The sequence below is a fragment of the Gymnogyps californianus genome, chromosome 2 (assembly GCF_018139145.2).
Source record: "Gymnogyps californianus isolate 813 chromosome 2, ASM1813914v2, whole genome shotgun sequence".
Lineage (NCBI taxonomy): Eukaryota > Metazoa > Chordata > Aves > Accipitriformes > Cathartidae > Gymnogyps > Gymnogyps californianus.
Window position 1 is genome coordinate 55,949,934 of NC_059472.1, and position 25,596 is coordinate 55,975,529.

The 25,596-nt window shown below is 44.8% G+C and overlaps 1 protein-coding gene across 3 annotated transcripts in view; it reads left to right on the plus strand.

Annotated features, from left to right (window-relative positions):
* Positions 1–11,650: 11,650 nt before the first annotated feature.
* MTCL1 (microtubule crosslinking factor 1) overlaps positions 11,651–25,596 on the plus strand; it is a 110,790-nt gene continuing 96,844 nt past the window's right edge. Inside the window, exons 1-3 of one of the 3 annotated variants that reach the window (XM_050891484.1) lie at positions 11,651–11,727; positions 23,189–23,413; positions 24,959–25,117. In XM_050891484.1, the coding sequence (XP_050747441.1) occupies positions 23,216–23,413; positions 24,959–25,117 (357 nt within the window). In that variant the 5' untranslated portion in view covers positions 11,651–11,727; positions 23,189–23,215. The remainder of the gene's footprint in view (positions 11,728–23,188; positions 23,414–24,958; positions 25,118–25,596) is intronic. The other 2 variants (XM_050891486.1, XM_050891483.1) reach the window with 2 other exon arrangements.

The following is a 25,596-nucleotide window of genomic DNA, read 5'->3' on the forward strand; positions in this document are numbered from 1 at the left end:
TTACTTTTAACCCACAGAGTAGTTCCTTTGCAAAGCAGACTGAAGTTATGTTCCTAACTATTGAAATCTTTCTTGACCATCCTGATAAAATGACAACACTAAAGAGGATCCCATGATAATGGACCGATCATTTTAGGTCCTACAAACTCTCTGATCTTCTCTACAGTCTTTCTATGGTTTTCCTTCAACAATAGCATTTTTACTAGGATCGATTATCCTCCATTCTGTATTTAGTCCTGTAATTTTTCTAAACTTCATTTTATATTTGTTAGCTTAGTCTTCCTTATTGCTGCTAAGCTCTGATGCAGAGTACATGTTTTAGCTTATATTTTTAAAATCCTGTAGAGTTCCCTCTCATACAAAACAGGTGAAGAAAGGCTGATCCATGTTCTGTATCTTACCATTACATTTTCTACTCTATCGTACATTTCTCTTTCACCTCCCTTAATTTAGCTAATTCTAAACTTTTAGAAATCTCTCTTTATCATATTTAATTAATGCATAAATGAAGGATGTTCTGGGGTTAAAAGCACAGAAATCAGTTTGCACTGCTGTTTTCAGATACCACCAACCTGGAACCAGGAGTCAGGGCATGTGTTTTGAGGTCCTACCTGATGAAATGGCCAGAACTTGACATAAACCATTTATGACTTGAGAATTATTCATAACAATTACATTGGAAATACCTGAAACAAGTAATGAATTCTGGAAAACCATAAATGGATCTTTAGCATTTTGCAAACATATACAAAAGCTAAATATGCTGAATATGCTTTAGAAAGAATTATTCACTCATCTCTAGTCCCCAGTCTTGCATGGGTCTAAATTTAATTTACCACAAACTTGTCTATTACCTCATTTCATTAACGTTCTCCTAGAGTCTGTCACAGTCTTCAGCCATCAGAATAAAATTTTGCTATCAGCAAATGTGGTGAACGAGGACATTCACTTCCTCTTCTAAATTGCAAATAAACAGATTGAAAATGCCAATTGCATTGTGATATTCCTTGACAAATTCAACGATTAACAGCTTTCCATTTTTGCCAGTTGTCCCTATGTACTTCCCACCTTGCAGTAAGTTTTCAGCTCATTGCAAGATGAATTGTCAACAACCTCCAAAGACAGATTTTATCAAAACTCTTCAGAAAATTTTAAATAAACGGCAGCTGCTATTTGTTGTGCATTTCATAAACTCTTGGTATTTAGAAGAACGTTAGTTGTTCTATGAAAGTCTCAACGGTTTCATTTTATTATTTTTAATTAACATCCACGCTACACCCAATGCTGAATCATCTTCTGCACTCTCCCAGAGCGGTAGCTGTTTTGTGATTTCACCCCTGTGCTGACATCCCCTCTTGGTAGGGGAGATCTTCCTCCTCTTTTTTTTCTCTGGGCTTAATCTAGTCTTACCCAAGCAGTCACAAGCTGTGCCACCATAGTCAATGGATTTAACTTTCTGCACGGACACGAGCAGCAGAGCCAGTGCACGCAGGGCTCCAGCTCACGCCCCAGCCCGCACTCCCGGATCATCCATATGGCCCAGCTAGGTACAGATGAGCAAACCACCCAGCTCATCGGTCCCTCCTTGGGGATGAGTAACACAAAACCTTGGGACAGACAGCCAAGCCCATGGCAGCGCGGATAGGAGAAAGGGTGGAAAACCGAACCCCGGTCCTGTCCCCTCCCAGCTCAGGACTGAGGGGCCAGGGTTGTGGTGAGCGTCTCTGCCTGCAGACGCCGGCAGCGTTGCCTGCACCCCGCAGCAGTGCTGCACCCCACTGTGAAGGGGGCTGGTTCTCACTGCTGCCACAGCAATAACACTCCTGAAACGTCTAATGCCATGGCATCCCTGTTCTTACGGAGGATTAGGATAAATTAATTTAGGAAGTTGCAGTGTCAGTGTAAGAAAGACAGCAGTGTGAACTTGTAATCACTCCCAGACCAAGATACGTATCCAAGAAACTGAGGTTTTGGTTTATCTTTTCTTTAATGTAAAAAGATCTTCATATGAATATTGGACAAATTATGCACAGGTAAGGCATTCAAATACATTTAACATCTCAAGACTGGTCAGTGCTAGCATCATGCTGTCACCTCACAATTTTAAATAGAGAATATTAGAGCTTTAATTCCATTGTCAGGCAAGAAACTGAACAAAAAGATACTTCTTCCTTCAGAAGCTGGAGAACAGACTCCAAACTTTCTTACAAGATAAGATAACTAGAAAACTCTTCTTCCTCCCCCTGTTTTTTCTGCCCTGGCAGGGCACTTCAACATAATTCTGAGCTCAACCTTGCAAACTGAAATGCAATACATCAATTAGTTATCAGATTGTATCTTATTCCTTATAAAATGCAGGCATTTCCAGTACTAAATGACATAAAGAACTGCTTCAAACTAGCCTCAAAAAAGAAGAGTCCCAAAGTGTTGTAAAGATATAACAGGTGTCTAATTTTTGAGCCTTTTTTGGAATTCTAATAATTCAGTGCTAAGGACACTTCTTGGATATGCTACAGGCATTTGCTGATCTGAAAATATTTTTAGTGAACTCCCTGTTTTAGTGAAAATCTTTATTGTTGAACCATTTGTTACAGGTGCAGGGAAACAAGGCTAGCTGTTCTGTTACTGATCAGAAACAAACTGTAGTACACTACGAGACAAGTTAAGAAAGCAAGCAAAGTTTATTCTTCGACTTCTGAATAGGAGGTGCTAACAGTATTTGTTTAAACTCACAAATTAAAGTCTATGACTGACTTACTGAAAGAGCGTGGAACCCTGAACATACCACTAATACTATTTTTGGTGACTTATATCGTGCTTAGATTGTACTTATATTGTGCCTCCATCTTCCCCTGCAATCAATGGTCCATCTTCCAAACATCCCTCTGATGTATGGAAATCAATCTTACTTGCTTATACTTCTCTTTGTGTCAGGATAACACATTCCTGCTCATTGGCTTCTGCTTCTTCCAGGCCTTTGTTTTTTGGTACTTAAACACTGATGGGCAAGAGTTTGCATGTTCCTTAAAAATCATTGATTTCTCAACTGATTGTGGAGCCTTCTCGGCTGAGTCTAAACTGCAGGAGGTAACTATGGGCTTGCCTCAAAGGTGCTGCATAATCGAGAGCTTGACTTTCACACAGGGATGCAATGACGTGCCCCAGAATGGATGGGAGAGTTGGAGAGGAAATTCCATGTGGAAGCACAGGCAGGGAAGCAGAATTCAGTAATCAGCTTTCCTGAGCCCTAACAGAACAGCAGATGCACCGAGGACAAAGCAACTCCTAAACCATCACAGAGTATTTGTAAGAAGCAATTGTTCGGAATTTTCAGAGGCAGAAAAAAAACTAGGGAGCAGCTGTCTCAAAAACCAGACTTAAATCAAAAACAGCTACAGCTTTGAGGAGACCTGGCACTAAAGCCAGAGGTCCTAAAGGTTTAGGATCAATTGGAGGTAGATTAATTGACATTACTGAAAAGAGACAAAATAAAGAATACAGCATGTCTGCCCACGGCATCTCAGGAGGAATTGAAGTGGGAATGAAAAAGAAGTTTGGGATTTAGTTTCTGCTGGGAACAGCCTCCTTAATCATGGTCAGAAAAGAAATAGTTGAAGAGGTGCTAGGGGTAGGAGGAAATAATACAGTGGGAATGAAGCACTGTGGAAAAGTACTGACTCTTTAATTGCTAAATTTGGCACAGATATATCTAGAAAGTTAATCCTATTGAATGTTTGCTATATTGGGATATTGGTTAGTTATCAGAGTTATGTGTGTGTATGCAGAATATGATATTTTCTGCAGCTTTCTTCAGCCAACTGTACTGTTAGAAATGGATAATTTATAATATTCTAAGACTGATGTTTTGCTCAGTGTAAGGTGACACTTTCCTTGCAGAATATCCAAACACTGCCAACCAACAGTCATCTTATTAGTCTGCCTCCTCAGCTTTTAAAATATGTTTCATAATTCTGTGAAATATTTCTGGTGTTGAGGTAATATCAAACTATATCTTACAAACAATATATACCATAATGCGTATCAGTTTCAACACCCAGAAACTGTGAAAAGCATCTGTCTTCAGGAAGTAACAAGTATAAGACCCGTCTTTCTTTTTCCTCATTGAATGCCTGATAAATTAATGCTACCTTTCTGTGCCAGCTCCCTACTGGCTATGAAGGAAGACCCAAAATGCACTGTTCCTCTTTTGCTGCCTCTGATTAGAGCCAGCCTTTGATTCTCAATGATTCACGACTTATTTGGTCTCTCCCTTTTGAATGTCACCAAACATCCAGAGGTTCAAAACAATCAAATGTTTTATGGCTTTGAAAGTCTTGATTTAGTACAGTTACCCCCCCCCATAAAACCCCAAAACCCTAAAACAAACAGTAATAGTCAACTGGGCTGAGCTACACCTGTAGCGTGTAAGGGTTAACCAGAAACAGAAACAGCTGTATCAATTCTACTTTAAAAGAGAGACTTGTTGAAATGCAATAAATGATCCATTGAAAGTTAGGGAGCTGGAAAATGAGTAGTACGCAGTGCTATGCTACAGACAATTCCAGATCCTAGGTACTTGTGCCTACAATGGGGAGCGGATGATAAATTTTAAAGTGTACATGTGGGTGTTTATTGAGGTCGCAGGTGGTTTGTGAGGACGAAAAGTACAAATTCGTTAATATTGGAAACTGCATGTTTGCCTTGTTTAGTTCTGAAATAGGCAATAACTCTAATAGCATGATACGTGCTCCTTGGTGTTTGAGGATCACAGATGCCCCTTGGTATGATAGCATGATATATTAATTTTGGAGGTTTTTTCCCATTGGACATTACAGTTGGCTGTACTATGCAGAGATGGGACAGTGGGTAACAGACCAAGTCAGGCCTCAGCATGAGCTTTTGTGACTCTCAAGCAGACACCAGACTGGAAAAACCCTGCCTTGTAACGCTGAACATGTAGGACTTTACATTCTGGCTCTTTGGCGTTTCCTTGGACATTGAAAGACGCACACTTGGGAACGCCCACCCGTAACAGGGTTGCAGATTTCAGCCCAGGCAGTGGTGACTAACCCAGAGCTGGAGGAACCAGGAGAGGGGGTAGCTCCATGCTTGGGAAGGGTAGGAGGGCTTCACCCATGGGAACCACCTGCTGCTTGCACAGGGAGGCCCAAGCTTTCTCCCTAGCAAGGGTGCAAGAGCCATGTTTGCTTCCCAACCATGATCCAGGAGGTTTTACACACACACATGAAGGCTCAGCACCGGCAGGAATGACTGATAGCAGTCAGCGAGCCCCATCAGTCCTTTGGTATTTGGGGGTTTGGTCTTTAATCCCTGCAGGCTGGGGAAGGCTTCGAAGCCAGACCTCCCACTTGCTACCCTGCCACATGGTCACCAGGCCCTCTGCAAGAGGTGAGGTGTTGCTGTTTTCTCATCAGAGCTGATTGTCGCTGTGTTTTGTGTGGACCCCAATCCCTACCAGAAAGCATTAGTGGTGACCGCATGATGCCCAGGCGCTCCATTGCTGGCTCCAGCATGGACACAAGGAAAGAGCTCTGGTCGTCCATGGAGCTTTATGGCCAAAATTAAGATGGCCAACAGAGCTAGGAGTCTGTGGGGTTGGGTGATGGGCTTTGGGGGATCACAGTTCTGGATGAAGGTGCCTAAAGTCTCCCTAAGGTCTGCTGCTGCTGCTAAAGTCCTTTATAGGAGCGAGTAATGCAATTATTTCCATTCCCTGATTGAATTATGGCAATCAGTAATATTGTTACTGTAGGACAGAAGCTCCGGTAAAGAACTGAAACCGGACTTTAATAGTTGGGTTTTGTACAAATAAGGAGCAAGCAGTCACAATCTAGATATAACTCCTGGGACCAGGAATAAAGCTTTAAAAAAGGTCTTTGGGGCTTTGAATCCCCCAAGGAGAGATAGCAGTTGAGGGGGAGATCGCAAAAAAAATGGGATTTGTGAACTTGAAAATGTCACACATTTTTCTGTTGAAGCTACGCCTTGTTGCTGTTGTTAACGTGTTACTGTAACACCTGCTGGCCCTGATTAGGATTCCTCTGGGATGGTATAATCACAGAGCACAAAGAAGTTACAACTCGTGATCTGCAACACATAAAGGGGGAATAATGATAGACCCAACCAGATATATGCTGTTTTATCCATACATATGGCCTGTATGGATGCATTTGTGTCTTCATTTACTATTTTCTTTTAGCTCTGTAAACATCAGTGCTCCCTTATAACTCCGAGCCCAGCCATTATAAGTTGGCTGCTCTTATGGTGTCATTGAAGTAGATCTCAAATAGGGATTTGAAATAGGAGAAAATAACAGCTTAGGCTTAGGCTACTGTAAGCTGGGCCAGCTCAGGGACAAATTTACATTTAGATTGAGCCTCTTCACATCTTCTCTAAGTAGTTGTAAACTCTATCTCCTGCCTCAGCCCTAGAAAAGAATTTAGGCAGCCCTGCACTGCCAAAAACTGTGCCTTATGCTTTGTAAGATGTGCGATAGCTAATCTAAGTAGTCAGGCTTAGCATTTACTTTTCATAATTATTTGTGCAAATACAACTCAGTTATCAAATGTCTGCATTAAGCAGACAAAGGATATGAGCATTGCCAAAATAAATTTGTTGTAAAAGTGTTATGTCTGATTATTGTATTATTCAACCAACACCCAGACGTCCTATTATGCTAAGAGCTACACAAGCATATAAGAAACCGTTCCACCACCAGGGAGTGTATGACTAATTTACGATACGAGAAAACAATTGGACATTACAAGCAAATAAAAAGAAAGGGAGAGGAGAATTAGGGTGGGCGTGATAGTCTGTGACTGCGTGTTCCTATGAGAACCATTAGCGAGTTTTAAGTAAAGGAAAAAATGGTTTGATATAAATAAATAAGAAATATGATATCAGTAATCCTTTCTGGGCATTTGCCTAGCCCAATGGAGATTTCTGTGGTATGTACTTAGCTTTCATATTAGGGTCTTATTCTCATTCACGCCGTGCCTACTTACACCACTCTTGTAGGGATCTCCAAATGGCATCGCATACACAGCAGAGGACAGAGGAACGCAGCCAAAATACTACAGCTGGCCTCATACCACACAAATCTGCCATCTGCACCCAGCCAGGCACGTGCCCAGCAAGGGTTACGGAGACTGCATTTCTTTGTTATTAAATGCTATATACTGCCAGCACAACGTAAAGGGATCTTGGTGTGACTGAGCATTCATCTCAGTCTAACGTGTTTTGCTGCTGCATGTTTTCAGTTCCACAGCTATTTTGCTTAAGCATCAATGTAAATAAATCACTTTATCAAGATGCCTAGTGGAACTGGTGCTGCCTTTGAATGCAAGGGATAACGAACCTTACTGTATGTTTCAATGAGAGGAAGATGCACAGAATACAAGGATACATGTTTACAAAGGTATCTGGTCTCCAGTCCCCTTTCTGATCTGAGGTCACCCTGGCATGTCATGGGCCTTTAATTATTCTGAGGCTCTATTTATCAAGGGTACCTCCTCAGAAGTCAGGCTGAGTTTCGGTCCTCTTTGCCTTTAGGAGCTTGTGGTCAGTGATGCACAGCGATATAACAAGATGTCTTAAAAATAAAGCATTTAGCAGTTGAAACAAAGCATTTAGTGGAAAAAAACCATAAAATAGCAAAAAATATATTTATTTGTGTTTTTGCAATGTAAAATTTACAAGGTAACTACAGGAAACTGGACTCTGACAGGCACTCAAGTATCTCAGATTAATTGTCCCAGACAATTCCCAGCCTTTTGTGAATGTGCTCCTTTTTTCACCTCCCTAATTCTTTTCCCCTCCAGTGCAAAGAAGCCTGGCACTGTCTCTCAGCTATTGTTTGTAGAAAAGTGGCTTATCTTGAGCCATACTTTTTCCTTTCATTTTCCTTTTGAATTGAACCGTTCTGTTCATGGGGCAAAGTCAAAACAGGGTACTCATAAATTATCACAGAGCAGTTCCCCTTTCATCACAGGCATAAAACACATTGCAAATCTAGTAGGTGAAGTTGGAATTCCCGTCTATTCTTGAAAGTTATAACCAAAAACAAGTGAGAGTGGCAATATAGTAGAGCAAAACAACCTTTCTGATGTCTCTCATTTAGGGCAACATCCATAATATTTAGTATTTCGATAATAATTACTATTTCACAGGATGAAATACAGCAACTGCCATCTCTTTCACTCTCTAGCATTCTTGAAAAGGAGGATTGCTTGAACTGGCCAGCAGTGTATTGCCAAAAGAAACCCCAACTAAGAGCACAACAGCTTGGTAGGAAACACTGATAATGTGTGATGGCCTGACACAAATGCTATGTCATTAAAATGTAACAATAGTTTATATTTCATAAGTCATTCTTCTAGATCAAAGTCTACCTGAGCCACTTCATATTGCTTCTATAGACTGCTTATCTCACCCAATCAAGTAAATTACTAATGTTGTACACGGAGGGAGAATGAGGGGGCTTACACCTGCGAGTGGGTTTGCTGTGTTTTCCTTTCCTCAGAGTATTTTGTATAACTTTTAAAGGACTTGGCCCAATGAAGTCTTCCCAGTAGCTCTACCAGGTGTACAGACCGGCAGCAGCAAGGGCAATCTTTGCCACAAAAGGAACTTCGACCTGAAAGGCACATCTGGATGCGGGAACCGAGCCGCCCGGCAGCGATGCCAACGGGGGGAAACTGTGAGCAGTAACAGAAGCTGAATTTGTCAAAAGATTAAAAAAAAAAAAAACCCCAAAACCCACCCAACAACAGCAACAAATCGCCCGGTGGGTGCCCTGGAGCAGGGCTTTCATCTCCTGCCCACTCGCGGAAAGACGGCACCGCCCTGCCGAGGAGGTCTGTCCCACCGGCCGGGGACGGAGAGGGACCCCGGCCGCCGCCCGCCGCTGCCCGCCCCGACCCCCGGCTTTCTCCAGGGTGCTGGAGCCGCCCCCAGCCCGGCCCCGCCGGCAGCCCGCCCATCACCGCGCTCTCCCGGCTGGCGCTGCCCACGCCGGCTGCCCGGGGCGGTGCTGAGGAGCTGCTCCCAGATCCTGGAGAACTGTAAATACTGCTCTGATTTGATTTTTTTTTTTTTCCACCTCTGCAGCCTTTGCAAAGTGAGGACTACCTGTTGCGTACTCCTGCAGCAGCGTCAGTGTTGCTATTCAGCAGGCTAAATCAGTTGTACCCTCGTTTACCGGGACAAGGAGTCCCGGGATGCCAGCCCGGTCCCAGCTCGTCCCCAGGCAGGCCGGCCCGGGCAACGCCGTCTGGCACCGGACCCGGACCGGGACTGCCAGAGCCAGCGGCCGATCTTACCTTGGCCACCCTGGCTGCTGCAGTGATGATGCCCGGCACCCTCAGGCTCCAGCAGTCCCTGGGGTTTCTGCCCTTCGGGGTAAATACCGTGCGCCCAGATGTGCGGAGCGGGGGACCTGGAGCGCCCCAGGGTGCTGCCTCCCCCCCCCAAATCCCCGGGATTGCCCTTCCCCGGGGCGCGCTGCAGTCGCTGCCGTTCAGACGTGGATGACTTGAGCCTCCCAAGGACTTCATGAGCTAAGCACGCATTTACCACCTTCGTTTGACAGATAAGGGAGCCACCGCAGCTGGTCCAAGGTCCCGCTGTGCCCGAGCGGAGGAGTCCGAAACACCGTGTCTGCTGCTGCTCTGCTCTGCCCATCAGGCTGTGCCTCTTTCCCACGCTTGAGCCTCTCCTCCCTTTCATTTACTCTCCGGGTGCTTTGCAAATGTAAGGGCTGTAATTTCATATCCCCACGCTCCAAAAGGATGGGTCCGTGCCTTTTGTAGTTTAGCCACAGCCAGGAACTTGCTGATTCCCTCCGATACTCAGCCCCACCTCTGGGTGAACCTGTGTCTGCCTTGAGCAAAGCGATAATGCGGTGGCTGTTGTTTTGTTGCTGCCAATCTCTGGAGAGAGGGTTCTCATAAACTCTTAGCTCGGGAAAAAAAAAAGACAAAAAAGCCCAAAAACAACACCCCCCCCCCCCCAAAAAAAAACCACCCGCCAAAAAACCCAAAAAAACTAAAACAAAAAACACGGGCAACGCTATACAGCTTATGGCTGGGAAATTAAAATTTCTCCCCAAATGAGGCTTTCTGATAGGAAGCGGCTGGCAGAGGCGCCCTTATAATAAAGCGTGCGAGGAAAGTAGTTTGCAGGGAGAGCAGCCTGGCTCGCTGACAGAGGGGGCGGATCCTGCGCACAGGCGGGCAGCGCCGCGCCGGAGCGGCCCCGGCAGCAGCGGGGCTATTTCAGGAGCCGGGCGGAGGCGGCGGTGGCGGCGGCCGGAGCCGGGGCTGGGGGCAGCGGGCAGCCATGGGGTTAGCCGCGCCGGTGGGCTCGCAAGCGGAGGCGAAGACAGCCGGGAAACACGCCTTTGCCTCAGATTGAGGGGAAAAGGAGGGGGTTTTTTTGGGGGCTGCATCACAACTTGAGCTGCATCAAGCTGAGCCAGGGAGAGAGGGGAGCGGGAGGGGAAGGAGAAGGAGGAGGAGGAGACGGCTGCCACCGGGGGATTTGGGCTCGTTTTACTGAAACAAATCAGTGCTCGGGAGAGAGCGGCGAGGAGGAGGAGAAGGAGAAGGAGGAGGAGGAGGAGGAGGTGGGGGTGGGGGGGCAGGAAGAGGGGGATCGAGAAAGAAAAGTGTGAGGGCTGTGGCTGGGAGAAGCAGAAGTGATGAGAGAGCGAGCGGGGAGGCTGGAGGAGGCTGCCCGTCCTGCTGCTGCGCCCCGCGGGGACCGCCGCTCCTGCCGCCGCCGGGCGCCCCCGCGGCCGCCGCTGCCGCCCCGCCGCCCCCGGCCCGCGCCATGGAGGCGCTGAACGGCCCCGGCCCCGGCCCGGGGCCCGGCGACCCGCTGCGGCCGCCGCCGCCGCCGCCTTCGCCCGGCCACCACCACCCGCACGCCGAGAAGAAGAGGCTGCACCGCGCCCCGTCGCCCGCCAGACCCTTCCTCAAGGACCTCCACGCCCGCGCCGCCGCCGCCAAGCCGCCGCCCGCCCCCCCCAAGTCCCCCGGCCTCCCCGGCCGGGCGCCCCCGTCGCCGCACCCGGGCGCCCACCCGCCGGCCGCGGGGCTCCTGGCGGCGCCGGGCCGCCTCTCCCGCCGCCCCGCCGCCCCGGGGGGCAAGGCCGCCGCCGCCGGCGGCAAGGCGGGCGCCAAGGCCGCCCCCTGCCCCAAGCGGGCGGCCCGCGGTCCGGAGCCGGGCCCCGGCGGCCGGGGCGGGGGGCGGCAGCCCGGCGGCGAGGCGGCCCCGCCGCCCGGCAAGGGCAGGAAGGGGAAGCGGGGCGCCGCGGCGGGCAGCGGCCATGCGGCGGCGGCGGCGGCCCTGGCCCGCGTCGGCCACACGGACAGCAGCTCCGACCTCTCCGACTGCCCCTCCGAGCCGCTCTCCGACGAGCAGCGCCTGGCCCCGGCCGCCAGCAGCGACGCCGAGTCCGGCACCGGCTCCAGCGACCGCGAGCGGGAGCCGCCCGCCGCACAGCCCGCCGCCGAGCCCACCCGCACCGGCCCCTGCCCCGGCCCCGGGCGCGGAGCCCCGCCGCCCCCCGGCCCCCGCGGGGATCCGCTGCCCGCGCCCCCGGGCGGGGGGCGAGACCCGAGCCGCGGGGAGCCGCCGGCGACGGCCCCGGAGGAGCTGCAGCGGGAGGTGGAGGAGCTACGCTCGGAGAACGAGTACCTCAAGGTGAGCATCGCCCGCGGAGCCCGGCCTTGGCGGGTCCCCGCCCGGGGAAGGGAAGGGGGGGGGGGGGGGCAGCGGTAGCGGCGCAGCCCCCTCCTGCCCGGGACTGCGGGGTCCGCGCAGGGGGGGGCAGCGGTAGCGGCGCAGCCCCCTCCTGCCCGGGACTGCGGGGTCCGCGCAGGGGGTGGCGAGTGGATTCGCGCAGTCTGAAGTCACCTCCCGTGGGACCCCCCGCCCCCGCTGGACCAAACGCCCAGTTTCACCCGCGGGAGGGAAACGGGCGCAGGGAGAGCCAGCCGGGCGCCTCGGCGCTCCCCTGCAAAGCGGGGCCGTGGCACGGCTTAAGGGCAGATAAGGGACTTAGGCGTGTGATCACGGCTCCCTGCAAAAGCCCGATTTGTGGAGGCTGGATGAACCTAAGTCCGGTGCAACATGTACTGTGGCAATGTTACGTTTGGTTGGCGTGGTGATAGCTCAGCAAACCCCAACTCTTTCTAAAACACGGCAAACACTCTACCGGCTAGCGAGAGCTTGCTTTCCAGGAACTGTTTTCCTCAGTATCACCCTTTAAAAACAGCCAAAGAGACCGGTTCCCTCGTTTGATGTGGAAAGGATGACAGCATTATATTGTCTGTTTATTGTGTTACCTTATCACTGGAAAGTGAAGCCGCTCGTTGTGAAGCACTAATAGAATAACAAGAGCAGCAGTAAAAAGTGTCATTGCATCCTTGTACAGGTCGAAAAGTACATGTATGTGCATTCATCCTCGGAGAAACAGAAGAGCTAAATTCAGGCATGCTCTGAGCTGGGTTGACCTGCAGGAACCTTTAGTTGGACTTGCACTTACAATCTGATCTTTTGGCACAGCAAAGAGGCTACATCCATAAAGATCTATAAATAAGATAAACTGAGATAATCATGTAACCTCAGCTACTGTACCATTTGACTCTGCTGCTGGTGAGAACAATCTTTGTTCCCTGATTTTGGAAACACCCTGTTGTCAACAAAATGACCATGGAAATCCATGGGAGTTTTGCTCAGATAAGGACTGGAGTTGGGTATAACCTTGGGAGAGAAGGGTGGTAAAGGTATAGACTGGGCTTGTTAAGGGATTTTGGCTAAGGGACAAGAAACAATGTTCAGCATAGCAAAAGGTTAACAGCAGGGGTGCTGCAAGGTTCTTTGCTGGGTCTGGTGCTGCTTAATGAAGTGGAAAAAGGAACGAGCAATGATACAGCAAAATTTTCAGATGACAATAAGTTTTTTTTATCTTAAGTCAAGCCTAGCAAAGACCAGACAGAACTTAATGGTAGACTTAGCCCCTGAGAAATGAGTGAAAAATGAAGGCAGAGGATGGGAAATAAATCTCAATATTGAAAATTTGAAGCACTCAGAGAGAAGAAGGGCTGAGTATGCACTTTTCTGGGTTTTAAATGCATTCTGTTAACTCAGGAGCATCATGAGAGGAAGAGCAATGAAAATCTCTGCTCAATGTGAAACTGCAGGCAAATATTATGTTAGATTTCAGTGGGAACTGGACAGAGAATAACAAAGAAAATATTATAATGTTTTATAGATCTGTCACTGTTACGCAGATCAGTGGATGTACCTGAAATACTGTGGGCACTGCTGCTTATCTAGAAAAGGATAATACAGAACTAGACCAATAAAAATTATTGGCGCATAGCAAAGCTTATATAGCACTCATTGGATGGAAAACTCCAGAGTGTGTTAGGGAAATGTTATCATCTCTAAAATGATAAGCAGCATAGAGAACCTTTATCAGAAGCTTCTCTTCTACTTGACAGCCCAGAAACAAGAGGAGATGTAATGAAATCAGGCTTCATAATAGGAATTGCATTAAGAGTAGGTAAACTGGCATTGCCATCAGAAGTCATGGAGGCCAAAAGCCCAGGAGCATCTCTTTGCATTAGAGGATTTGCACAATTATAGTACTTAAACTTTAACCCATTATGAAGAATGTGTTAAGCCTCCTGTTTCATATTGAAAGTAATTTTTAACTATGGGAAACTGAAAAAAAGCGTTTGTCTGAATTGTCTAGGACTGACCACTGTTAGGGTGTCCCACCTTACGGACCCAATTGACATTGGCAAGTCCTAGGAAAAGAATTTTATTCTACATCATTTCAAACTTCTCACCCTGTGCAACAGTGTCTTCAGGTCTTTCACCTTGATGTCTTCATCATCTACAGCAATTGTGTCCCAACCCTTCTTTGATTTGGACTATGACTTTTTCAGGCTACAAGTATTTCTGAGACCAGTAGGATAATACAGACTGGTTTCTTGGAGCTCTGTCTCTCAGTGGACTTCCTGGCATGTCCTGGTGCCTGGAAAACCACGAGCTCACACTATCGCCTCTTCTGAGGGGAATGAGTACATGGTCTGTCTGCTCTCCTTGGCCACCCGGGTGCATGAAGTCTTAGCAGTTCTGCTCCTCTCTTGAAATGCTTGGAAACAGCCCAGTGGCGCAAAAGTTATCAGGAGAATTCCCAAACTTCATTTTCCTTTCCTAGGGAAACCTATAAAAACCTTCTGCAAATTAAAACCACAGCATTGCCTGAATTGTTTACTTGTGGGTTTGTTCCTCACGGTTTCTACAATGCAGTTCTCTTGGTTGGTATTGGAGTGAGCTGTGTTTCTCCTTTAACTGGAGGGGGCTAAGGGATAACAGGGAAGCTGTCAGCTGTAAATAGACAAATGATTAGATAAATCCCAGAAGAAACTGTTAATTTCCTGAGCGTGGCCATATGCCGAATTTTGTAGTTTTCACTCCTCCTTATCCCTCCCTGCAGCTGGAGCGCAACAGTAAGTGCGCATAATTTTGAAGCCTGTTTCAGGGAAATTTATCTTTCACATAGGAAGGTCTTACACGTATCTTTCACGTGTCTGGAACATAGGTTATAGAACACAGTGTGTGTATATATATATACACATATACATAAACTTAGTGCTGAAGATTAGTGGAGATTAAAGGGCTACCAGTAAAAAACAAACCAAACACAATCGTGTGTTTTTATTTCTACTCAAGAAGTGCTAGAAAGTCTCCCAGAATGCTCCATGGAAGCCTTTGCAGAGCAGACTGTTGGTGCTGCAAACGTCTCAGACTTCATATACTGTGAGCCAGATCTCAACCTGATATCAAGTTACCACCTTATATATTTCTAGGGACTGTGATTTTACCCTAGATGAGACTTTGGCTCCAGCAGCAGCCAGCTATCTGTAATGTTAAGCCTGTAGGTGAAGTGGCTGAGGAGAAGTGTTTACATTGGGAAGTCTCTCTTCTACCACCTCTGTGAAATTTCATCACTGATTTCAGTTTCATGTATTTCTTGCATAACCTTATTTCAGCTACCTATGGGGGAAGACTGTAATACTACAGCAGCGTTGAAAAGCTATCACTCACTTGTTGATGTGTAAGAGAGAAATTATGTCGTGGTGCCTGACTCTGTGGAGCCAGGAGGTCATCGGTAAGTGTTAGTGGAAGGTGAAGTTTTAGTTATTGCTAGCCAGTCCTGTTAGCAATAGCAAAATACTGGCCACACAAGTGGTTGTTTTTCAGGATTACTTTAAAGTGTCCAGCATGTGGAGAAGTGTCATGCACTGTGCAAGTCCTTGGGAAACTTTGAAAGAAGCTCTTTGTGGTGTAGAGCCCTCTAAAGGATGAAGGATCCTAAGGAAGAGGGCCCAAATTTTAGCAGTTAAAAATATTCTTGCTTTATCTTGGCCAAAGTTTAATTCAGACTGTTTTAATTAAATAAACGTGCTAGCAGAAACAGCAGTGGTATTTCAGTCGTGACACATGCCCCTTTTCACTTTACATCCTTCCTGGCCACAATGTGAAAGCAGCCTCCTGCACGAGGCATAACACTTCATACAGCCCTTAAAACGAAACTGGTGCTTGCTCTGCTTTGCTTTACTGGGCCTTCTCTTTGTGCATACGTTGGTACAAGTTCAACATGCCAGAAATGCTGCTACAGTGTGGACTAGCGCAAAAATATATTCTAAACTATCTTAGATTTATTAGATAATCATCTTGTTTATCTTGTTTTGTCTTTATTTTTTCTATATTCATTTTTATCTGTGACATATGCTGGATATAACTTGGATAAGGGGCTACTCTAGGCCCTTATTCCACTCTGATACATCTAAAGGACGTTCATTTTTGTTTAAAATCACAATGTGTGTCATATGAGGTTACATTGTATTTCTCGGCTCCCTTGAAACTGTAGATCTTCGAGTCCGTAGGCTTGAGATGAACTCATGACGACTAATACCACCGTTTCTTTTATTAACCTGCAGGGAGTTGTGTATGTCAAAAGGTTTTGCAGAGCAAAAATGATGCGAAGCGATGGGACCAATTTTTTCCGTTTAGTGAGGGTTACTGAGGTTAGCAAAACAAAGCTCGTCCCCCATCTCTGCTTGACATGCTGCTTTTCCCACCTGGTGACTGCCGTCCCGAAGAGAACGGAGGCAATAACCCTGCCCCGGGCACAAAACCTGCGTGGCCGGGCTCGGCTGGAGGGACGGTCAGCTGTCGGAGGGAGATGTCACTTTGGGGAAGAATAGCGAGGCCATGTGCCTTGTTAGCCCCAGCTGTGTCCCTGTCAACTCCTGCGCTGCCTGGAGGGGATTAGCTGCGTGATGCACCAGGCAATAGTTTCCCTTGGTGGCCCTTCAATAGATGATATCGATGTTGCACCAGCCAGATCACTGCTCGAACGGCTTCAACCGCCCCAGTTGAGGAAGTGTGTTGAAACAATACTGGGGCTAATGCTTGAATGAAGCAGAAAAGCTGCCAGACGCTGCTCTCGCTCTCGGATCCTGCAAACTTAAACCAGCCCTGAAGTCAACAGGTGCTCATGGTCCTACGATTTTTCAGTTCTCATCGTGTTTTGTGCACAAGCTTCAAATAACGTCGGATCGGTGCACGATTTGTAAAGTAGTTCGGTTTGAGAGCTAAACAATAATATCAGGGGCCCAGGGACTTCAGGTTCATTAAGATATTTTGCAAGAGGCAAAAATAATGCTTGTTGCTTTCTTCCCAACCAAAGCCTTTTAGAGCATATGTATCCCTACTGCAGTTCTGCTGTAAAGTGTTATGGGGGATGTGTTTATTCCTTAGCAGCAGCAGCATCTCCTACATACAGACAGTTTGAGATATTTAAAATACAAAAACAGAGATTACGTAAAATCACAGTTCATGAATCTTAGGTTTATCAAGGACTTTCTAGAAGTTCTGGATTCGCCAGCGCAATAGCAGCTACCCACTGTAATTTCCACCCCTCCTCCCTTCCTCACTCTCCCCTCATTTGATTTAACATATATTAAATAACCTATTTAGAAAATAGTGCTGGCATAATCTATAAATATGACTTTTGGCTAAATTAATAAAAACTTAGATTTTTTTTACATAGATAATTTCATTTCATCCTTCATTTGCATTTTCTTAAATACTGTACAGTTTATTGGTTTTGTATGGTTTTGTCTTCATAGTTTGCAGATGTTTCCAAGTTAGTACATAACTTCTGGACACTGATGCGTTCTAATTCACTGGAGCCTGAAGACTTTCAGTTTGCTAATATACATAACTCTAAATGCACAGTAATGAATTCAGTATCCATACATCTTTTATGCTATTTTCTGCATGTAATTTCTCCCTAATAGTAATTTCCAAAATTCCTTTTTTTTTTTTTTTTGCCTCGTGGCTGGGTTCCAGTTTTTAGTCTCTATTCACGCTCTGAGTTAAGAGCTTTTTCTATATTAGCTAGTAATTCAGCTCAGTGAGGGTAGAGCAGCAGGCTGACCTAGACGCAGCTGGAGCTGATGCCACTACCTCTGTCTTTATATGCAGTTTAGGGATCTTACTTTGGACTGTATTTAGTCTGGCCCCTTGAACGAAACATCCCCATCGTGCATGTGTTTTACAGTTGTCCAGAGGACTCAAGAGTAATGGAGCGCATTTGGTGCACCCTTGGAGCGTAGGTCTCTATTTTATTTCAGAAAGAATCCGGTTCTTGCATGCTCTGTGGGCTGAATGAGTGCGCAGTCGGTGGGGATGATAGGAAAATTTACTTTCAAACCTCATTACGGATCTCAACCAGACTGGGCAGGTAGACACAGCCCATCAGTTATACAAGTATTCCTGGTCGCTTCAGTGGGAATGACTCATATGAGTATGGGTTACTTAGTATAATAGCTGCATGGCCTGACTCTTTTTCTCTCTCCTTTTTTTTTTTTCCCAAGAATCCTAAACAAGGCATATTCCTATAATTTACCCTTAATTATACTTCATTATGAATTAAATCAATAATAAACAAGCATGACATCAGTAAAGGTATTAATGAGATAATGGCTTCTCTCCTGACAGGCAAGTCTTCAATTTGCACAGTACAGATGTGAAATGACACCATCAGTATGTATTTGGGCTACGCAGCGATATAAACCGCACACAGGCTTTCCCCTTTCAGCCAGTTCACCTTCGCTTGGCAGACTGACATGGCAAGAGTGAATCCCGATTCACTTGCTTTTGCACTGAAGTCTAGGGGAATCCTGCAAATGGAGCAGCTATTTAAGTGTGTCCCTGTGTTCATACAGCCACCCCGTGAATCTCAGATGAGTGATCCCTATTACACCTCAAATAGCTGGCCTTTAGGAAGTCATTTGGGCCAAGTACCTGAAAACATAAGCGGTTAGACTCAGGAGCAGGAGCAACTTGGATTTCTACTGCAAATTTGGAAAGACCTGCCAGTTAGAAAGTTATTTTCTTTCCCACACTTCCGTTTGTTCTTTCTGAAGACCAGGGTGACATCTGGAAAGAAAAGCAGTGTAGCTTTCTCCTAAACGATATTCTTTCTTCCAGGACTCTCTGCCTAGTGCTGTTCTTACTGAAAGTAGTAACGTAATTACCATTAAATTAAAAGGGATCAAGAGGAGGCTCTCATCCCCTACAGGAACGCACAGCAAAGTGAAGCTTCTTATGCCAGCGCTTAACCTCCCAATTTCAATTGCCACTTTGGGATGCTGGAGCAGGTCCTCCCTGTTTAAGGAAGGGAGCAGGCTCTCCATTTTTTAGATGCACGAAGAGGGATGGCCGCTTTCTTACTTGTTTGTTTTAATTACTTTTAAGTGCCTATTCTGATCTCTTTCTTCAGTTTAACAATATTAAAGTCCACGGTATGAAGCTCAATACCTCTTAAGAGAAAGAGCTTTAATTCTCACTCACAATAATAATAGTAATAAGAACAATACATTTTAATGAAGTCAGGGATTGGGTTTGTCTAGTATTTCCAGCTGCCTCGCAGCCAAAGCATCTTTTTTGCGAACTACTGAGTTTGGGATTTTTAAGGTTCTGTCTTTGCTGCATTTACCTTTGATTTCACTAATGATTGACATGTTTTGCTTCGAAGCAGTAGGTTTGCTGGTTTAGTAAGTAGGACCATCATAGTTTCAGTTTTCATTTCCACTTCCCTGGGTCTTTAACTTAGCTTCCTCCGTTTTGTGTGCATTCATCACTTCAGAAGAGGAGTTTAAGCTGTCCTGGTTTTGTAGGTGTAATCGTAACAGCTCTGACTTAGGAGATGCTAACACAAGGTTTCAGTGTCTACGGCAGAATCACAAGTACCTACCAAGGAGAATAAGCTGTTATGAACTGGAAGCATTGATACCCTTGCCACTGGTTTTGTGGCCTGTATCGAGAGCGAGATTCTGTCTTTACTGTAACTAGGAAAACATTATCCCAGCATCCATAATTGTGTGCTGTCATACAAAATCTGAACCACGTATTGTTTTCCTATATTTTGACATTTCAGAGGTGACATACTCCTGTATATATATTTTTAATATATAAAAATAGGACTTCATCTTGCTACTCACAAAGATTTAAGCTGTCCCATTTGGGTTTTTCCTCCCTGGGGTGGACAGACTACGTAGGTCCACGCCCCAGGCACTGCAGTAATACAGCAGAAAGCGGGCTGGTGCTGCGTGCAGCCCGTACGGTGAGGTTTCTGCTCCTTATACGGTCAAAATTGTTTGTGCCCTCATTGTGTTTGCATGTATGTTGCCATGTTTTAAAACTCGTCCAAAGGATACTCTATTCCTAAATACAAGGGGTCGGGATACAGTCTGATTTCTATATGAAAGTTTTGGGAGTAGAAAAAAAATTAAGTGTGGAAAAGAAGCTCAATTCAGTAAAATAAAATCTGAGAGGAGAACTGTGCAAGGTTTTAAAGTACAGCTTTCTTGATTGTATCCTAAATTTTAGTTTATCTGCAAAATTACACTAGAGAAAAGCAGACTGTGTATTTATAACCAAAACCAGAGGCAAGCATAACAAAAAAAATCACAGATTTGCAAAGTCAGAGTTGTACTGGTAAGGGGGATTGAGAAAACTTCAGTTTTCCTGGAGGTAAAAGACAGGCCTATCTCCTGAAATGTAGCTCATGCCTATGCTTGCAGCTGTTTGGGGAACTTCTTTGGTGGGAGGAAAGACGTTGGATTCAAGTCTGCAACAGAGACAGAGTGACTCTTAAGGCTGGGAGAGCTTCCATGCCCACTGAGAGGATCTGGGTATATTCAGTTTCAATGGGATGACTGTTTCAGGGATTGGGTTGTTTAAAGTGATGTGAGTTTCACTTTCTAAATTTGATTGTAATAAATGCTTTGAAGTCAAATATTGTGGATTATTTGTCTTTAGAAACCGACCAGATGTACGAATTCCAAAACCTGATATAGATAAGAACGAGGTTTAAGAGATGAGCAATAACATTATAATTGCTTTTTGCAGGCCACTTAATACACGAAAGCCATTGCTTAGTTCTTAAATATAAACATCAGATTATAAACCAGATCCCATTAATTTGGTGATGACAGATGTTTTCCTTTGTTGTGGATTTGTGTTTCAAAATTCTCAATTTACAAGCAAATTATTAATCTAACATTAGCATTCTGAAGATGATATTAAAAAGTTAATTGAACTTAAATCTAGTTGAGGTAGATTCAACTCCTGAGTCTGCAGACAGCCCGAAGCAATAACTCTGGTCCTGTTCATCCCAGAGGACTGTATTAGCTCTGACAGGTAAAGGCTGTACTTTTGGTATGAGTACCTTAGACAAAATACCTAGTTAATAAACTGGTAACACAAAAGTGTACTCCTTTTCTTAGGTTCAAAAGCCACTGCTACTCCCTAACCAGTTTCTAAAACCTTGACATTTTCTTCTGCATCTCCATCTTTACTGGATAAACTTTTACTTTACCTCTTGAAAGTGTCTATAAATATGAAGCATAGTGAAAAAGTGTGTACATTAAAAACAGGTCTCCTCCCCAATTCACTCAAGCATACATTGCTATGTTTTTCTTTTTAAAAGTATCAATCATTTGTCAAAACTTCACCAGTGTGTTGGCTGTAAACTGGCCCAAGTATTTGGCTATACCCTGAGGAGGAGTAGATAGGGCCCGGACCGTAAATTGTTTTGAAAGAATCCTGCTGGGTTTGGTCTGCAGACCTCGTTTGCTTCCTCGCAGTTTGCTCTTTGTGGCTAATTAATGTATTTGCAACTTCTGAGGATGTCATTGCTGCAAGGGTAACTTCTGTTACTGTGCTTACACTATTCCTTTTCCGACAGTGTATGGCATGAGCGTGATCCAGCTCACTGGGGAGTAACCCTTGAGCTTCTCCATCCACACAAATATCCTACTCCTGCAGCCGTCCCAGGGAGATTGTGGGACAGGATGCCCCTACAGCAGAAATCTGAGTATATTGAGAATGTATAGCGATATAGCGGGCTTGTGAGAAAACCTGTCTGTCCTTTCTGAGCATCTAGGGAGTACTGTGTAGAGCCCTGGGAGGGCTGTACTGGTGGAGCAAAGCCTCGCTGCTGAGCCCAGAGTGGTCATTTTGGAAATAAGCCTTGTGCTTACCCAAAATTTGACTTATGCTGGCTCAAGTAACTGAAGTTAAAACATAGCTGTATAAATACTGGAGTTTTTATAAGTGGATAGGATTTTGGTAGGAATAACACTATAAATCTAATGTAACTATGCTAACGAGGCTAAAGAAGTTCAACATGTCTTCCTTTGGTCAGGGCTGTGCTCAGAGACAAGACCTGTCCCTCATTTGTTACTAAAGCTCCAGTGGAGCAAGATGAATACAGGGAAAAACAAGACCATCCATCCAGTTAGGCCATGGGAAGGGGGAATGGTTGAGAGGACTACAAGGGGGATGTAGGCAGACATGTTCATGGAGGGACTGGACAGGGATGGTCCAGTCTTGGGGGGGCTTTGTCAAGGGAGCTAACTCCATAGCAGTGTCTTCTCCACCTGATACAAGTGTGAAATATTCTCCAGCGATCCTCGGTATTTCAAGTGTCATTTACAGATCTGAAGTGAGGTGACAGTGCAGCGAGCCCCGGTGCAAGTTCTCCTTGAATCTTATTTAAACTATGTTTTCCACAGAAAATTTGGTCTTTATAATATCAAATGCAGTTTTAAAGAAAACAATTTACAAATTAATAGTTCATTTCAAATATTCTCCTCCTGGCTCTTTTTCTTAATTTTTTTTCCCAACTTTGTTTAAAGTTAGCAGAGTCATAGTTTTCCTCTCACGCAGTAGTTTAATGGCTTGTACCCCTGTGCTTGGAAGACCTTTATAAGAGTTTTAGCTCTGGCGCTTCAGTCATGCACAGATTAAACAAATGGGAATGATAGAGCTTATCCTGTTCAGCTGTAAATCTTTAAATCTGACTTTAGAGAGCATGTGCCGCTCATGGTATAATGTGGAATTGGGACAGTTCATGATGCCCAGAAAAGAATGACCAGGTTATTCCCACGGGCACAGATTTATTTTGTCCCTGTGGTCCTGTTATTGAAATGTGTGTGCACACAACAGAAACTCACTTTCTCCCGCACCCAACACATCTGTCATTAAGCATGTGCATGGTGCTAGGCTCAAATGGGACAGCATTTTCATATGGAGCAGTTTGGTATTTAGCATAAAGATTCATTCAAGTTATCAAGGGACAATTTCATTTTTAGGAATTGCTGGTTGTTAAAAAGGCACATCACACAGAGATGCTGAGGTACTTGGTTAAGTAGGTTTACTGTAGTCTAAATAAAGCAAGGAGTCAGTTCAGATGGTGGCAAAGTATTATGCACTTTTATTTTCATTAGAGATGGTAAAATGAAGGTGTTACCAGTTTTAGGAGACAGATAAGCATCTGGTCTGTTTTTAATTATTAAAGCAATTGTAAGAAATTTAACAAGTATTCATTAATTTAGTTCAGCATAATTAGTCAATGTTGGGATAAAACTTCTGTTCCTATGACTTCTGGAACTGCATGTTGCAATCTGTATCACTTCATTAATATAGCATCATAGTGAGCATGTTTCCTATTTTGCTCCCATGGGTGAGATTTAGAGGTATGATGGAGCACTGTTTTGACTTCTCACAGGATGAGCTGGATGAACTTCGGGCTGAAATGGAAGAAATGCGTGACAGCTATTTAGAGGAAGATGTTTACCAGCTGCAGGAGCTCCGGCGAGAGCTAGACCGGGCAAACAAGAATTGCCGCATTCTGCAATATCGTCTCAGGAAAGCGGAACAGAAAAGCTTGAAAGTTGCACAAACAGGCCATGTGGATGGAGAGCTCATTAGGAGCCTGGAACAAGATTTAAAGGTGGGTGAGAGATTCATATTCACAGCGAAAGAGAGCAGACCGGGATTTGGCTCCCTGCAATGGAAAGCAGGGTGACACATGAAACAGGCAGTAGTTCTCCAAACGTCAGGACCAATTTCCTTCTTCTGCGGTGGAGAACAAATATGCAGCTTATCATCATAAAAAGATGTGTTAGTGAGTAAAAAAACATGTGCTTAGATTTAAAATGAAAGAAATGCAGTAGATTCAAAATGAAAGAAATGCAGTCAAGTTACATTTGTGCATTTGAAAGATTTAAAGGGTTTTGTTTTACTGGTTTTACTGAAAACCTTAGCTTTGCAAAACTGTATAAACAAAACCTGATATGCTTTTCCCAATTCATGCCATTTCCTTCCTTTTCTCTTCTTGCTTATGCCAAATAACTGAAAAAAAAACTAGTCAAAGTTGCATTTCTTAGTGCCTAATGAGTTACTCATAACAGGAACAGACTGTTACAATATTTTAGCAAGGCAGATAGAGAACCAAAGTGCTATTCCTATAAAAACACAAATTCCTATAAAAATTATGTTCATACTGGAACAGTGTTTATATTTTTCAGAAATGTTTCCGTCAAGGCTAAGCTTTGTATAGGCACAATGCTTATCTAGCTTTACTCATCTTTCTTAATATTGCTATCTTGTAGCTGTTTTGAAAATGTCTTCTGTAGAGAGGGACTGCTTACCACTAGAATTATTAAGCATTTTGCACTTAAAAATTCAAAACATAAAACCTTCTGAAACTGGAATGATTGGTTCCCAGCAGTGGAAATGAGAGTGACATATCAAGTCATCAAACTTTTCAAAATGTCAGACCTAATTTTCTCTTTTATGATAGAAAACAAATGATGACCTTATCATACTAGAAATTACACATTACTCAGTAAAAATCTTGTACATAGATTCGAGTGAAAGAGATATTGAGTTTTTTTAGTTTGTTTGCTTTGGTTTTGCTGACTTGTTGTAATTCAGTAATTCATCATTTTGCGTGATGAATCACCTTTCCAAATGTTTTTGGAGTAAATATTTATTCTTGTTAGGCTGGACTCAGAAAACCTAAGGTAGCATATATTTCTGTGCTTTCCTATCACTCTTGCCTAGTTGTGCTTGCTTCTAGAGCAGCAAATTTGGGTGGATGAGACTGCTGCATGGATGCGGCTTTGATCGATGACCTGTCAACTTTACAGCACAATTCCTCATCTTTTGTTTTATCGATGTGACATTCTGGGACTTTGATGTGTGGGTTTGGTATCTGCTTGTTTCCTCCTGCTGTTCATGACATTGCCTTAGCATAATGTGGAGAGGGAGCTGGAGATGGGTAATCTAATATATTTTCATCTTGGATTTCTTTATTAGAAATGAATATTCATTTTGGTACTTGGAAGGCTTGGAGTCTTTCATCAACAGTGTCATAATTGAATTAAAAATACCTCGGCTGTCTAGGGTTGTAGTATGCTTCTTACTGTAGGAGACATACTGTAGCTGTTGCTCCTCATGCATCTTCTTCATGCATTTGTGCTCTTCTGACCAGGTAGCCAAAGATGTTTCTGTCAGACTGCACCATGAGTTGGAGAGCGTGGAGGAGAAACGTGTTAAAGCAGAAGATGAAAATGAAATCCTTCGGCAGCAAATTATCGAGGTGGAAGTATCCAAGCAGACACTGCAAAATGAGCTGGACAAGTTAAAAGAGGTAAGCAATCACCAGGAAAGCCATGCAGAGCGGTGTTGCTGGGTTAGATGAGAAATTTGACATGCAAGCATCTTAGACTAACTCTTACGTGAAATGCCTACTGATATTGCTTGTACAATTGCCCAAAAGGCCTCCTCACCTTTGTTGTATGTCCCAAATGTGTTGGTAATTTAGAAACAATAGAGAGGTAGAGGAGTGATGCTGGGGCTTTTGTCTGGGACTTCTCACAGGGCTTCTGTCCCATTTTAAACTGGCTCCTCAAAGCCTCTCTTCCTACTGGAGCAAAACTGTCTTTGACTTGACTCCAGCTAGCTCTGACTCTCCTTTACGCAGACTGGGACGTCCACCTATTTGACAATCAAATGAGGTGTGCGTGCCTCATCTCTGAGACGATACTTCAGATGATAGGCAAGCCGCCACTTTGGCTGGTGCTCTTCAGTGGTGACAGTGGGAGCCACCAGCACGAGCTAGGCAGCAGG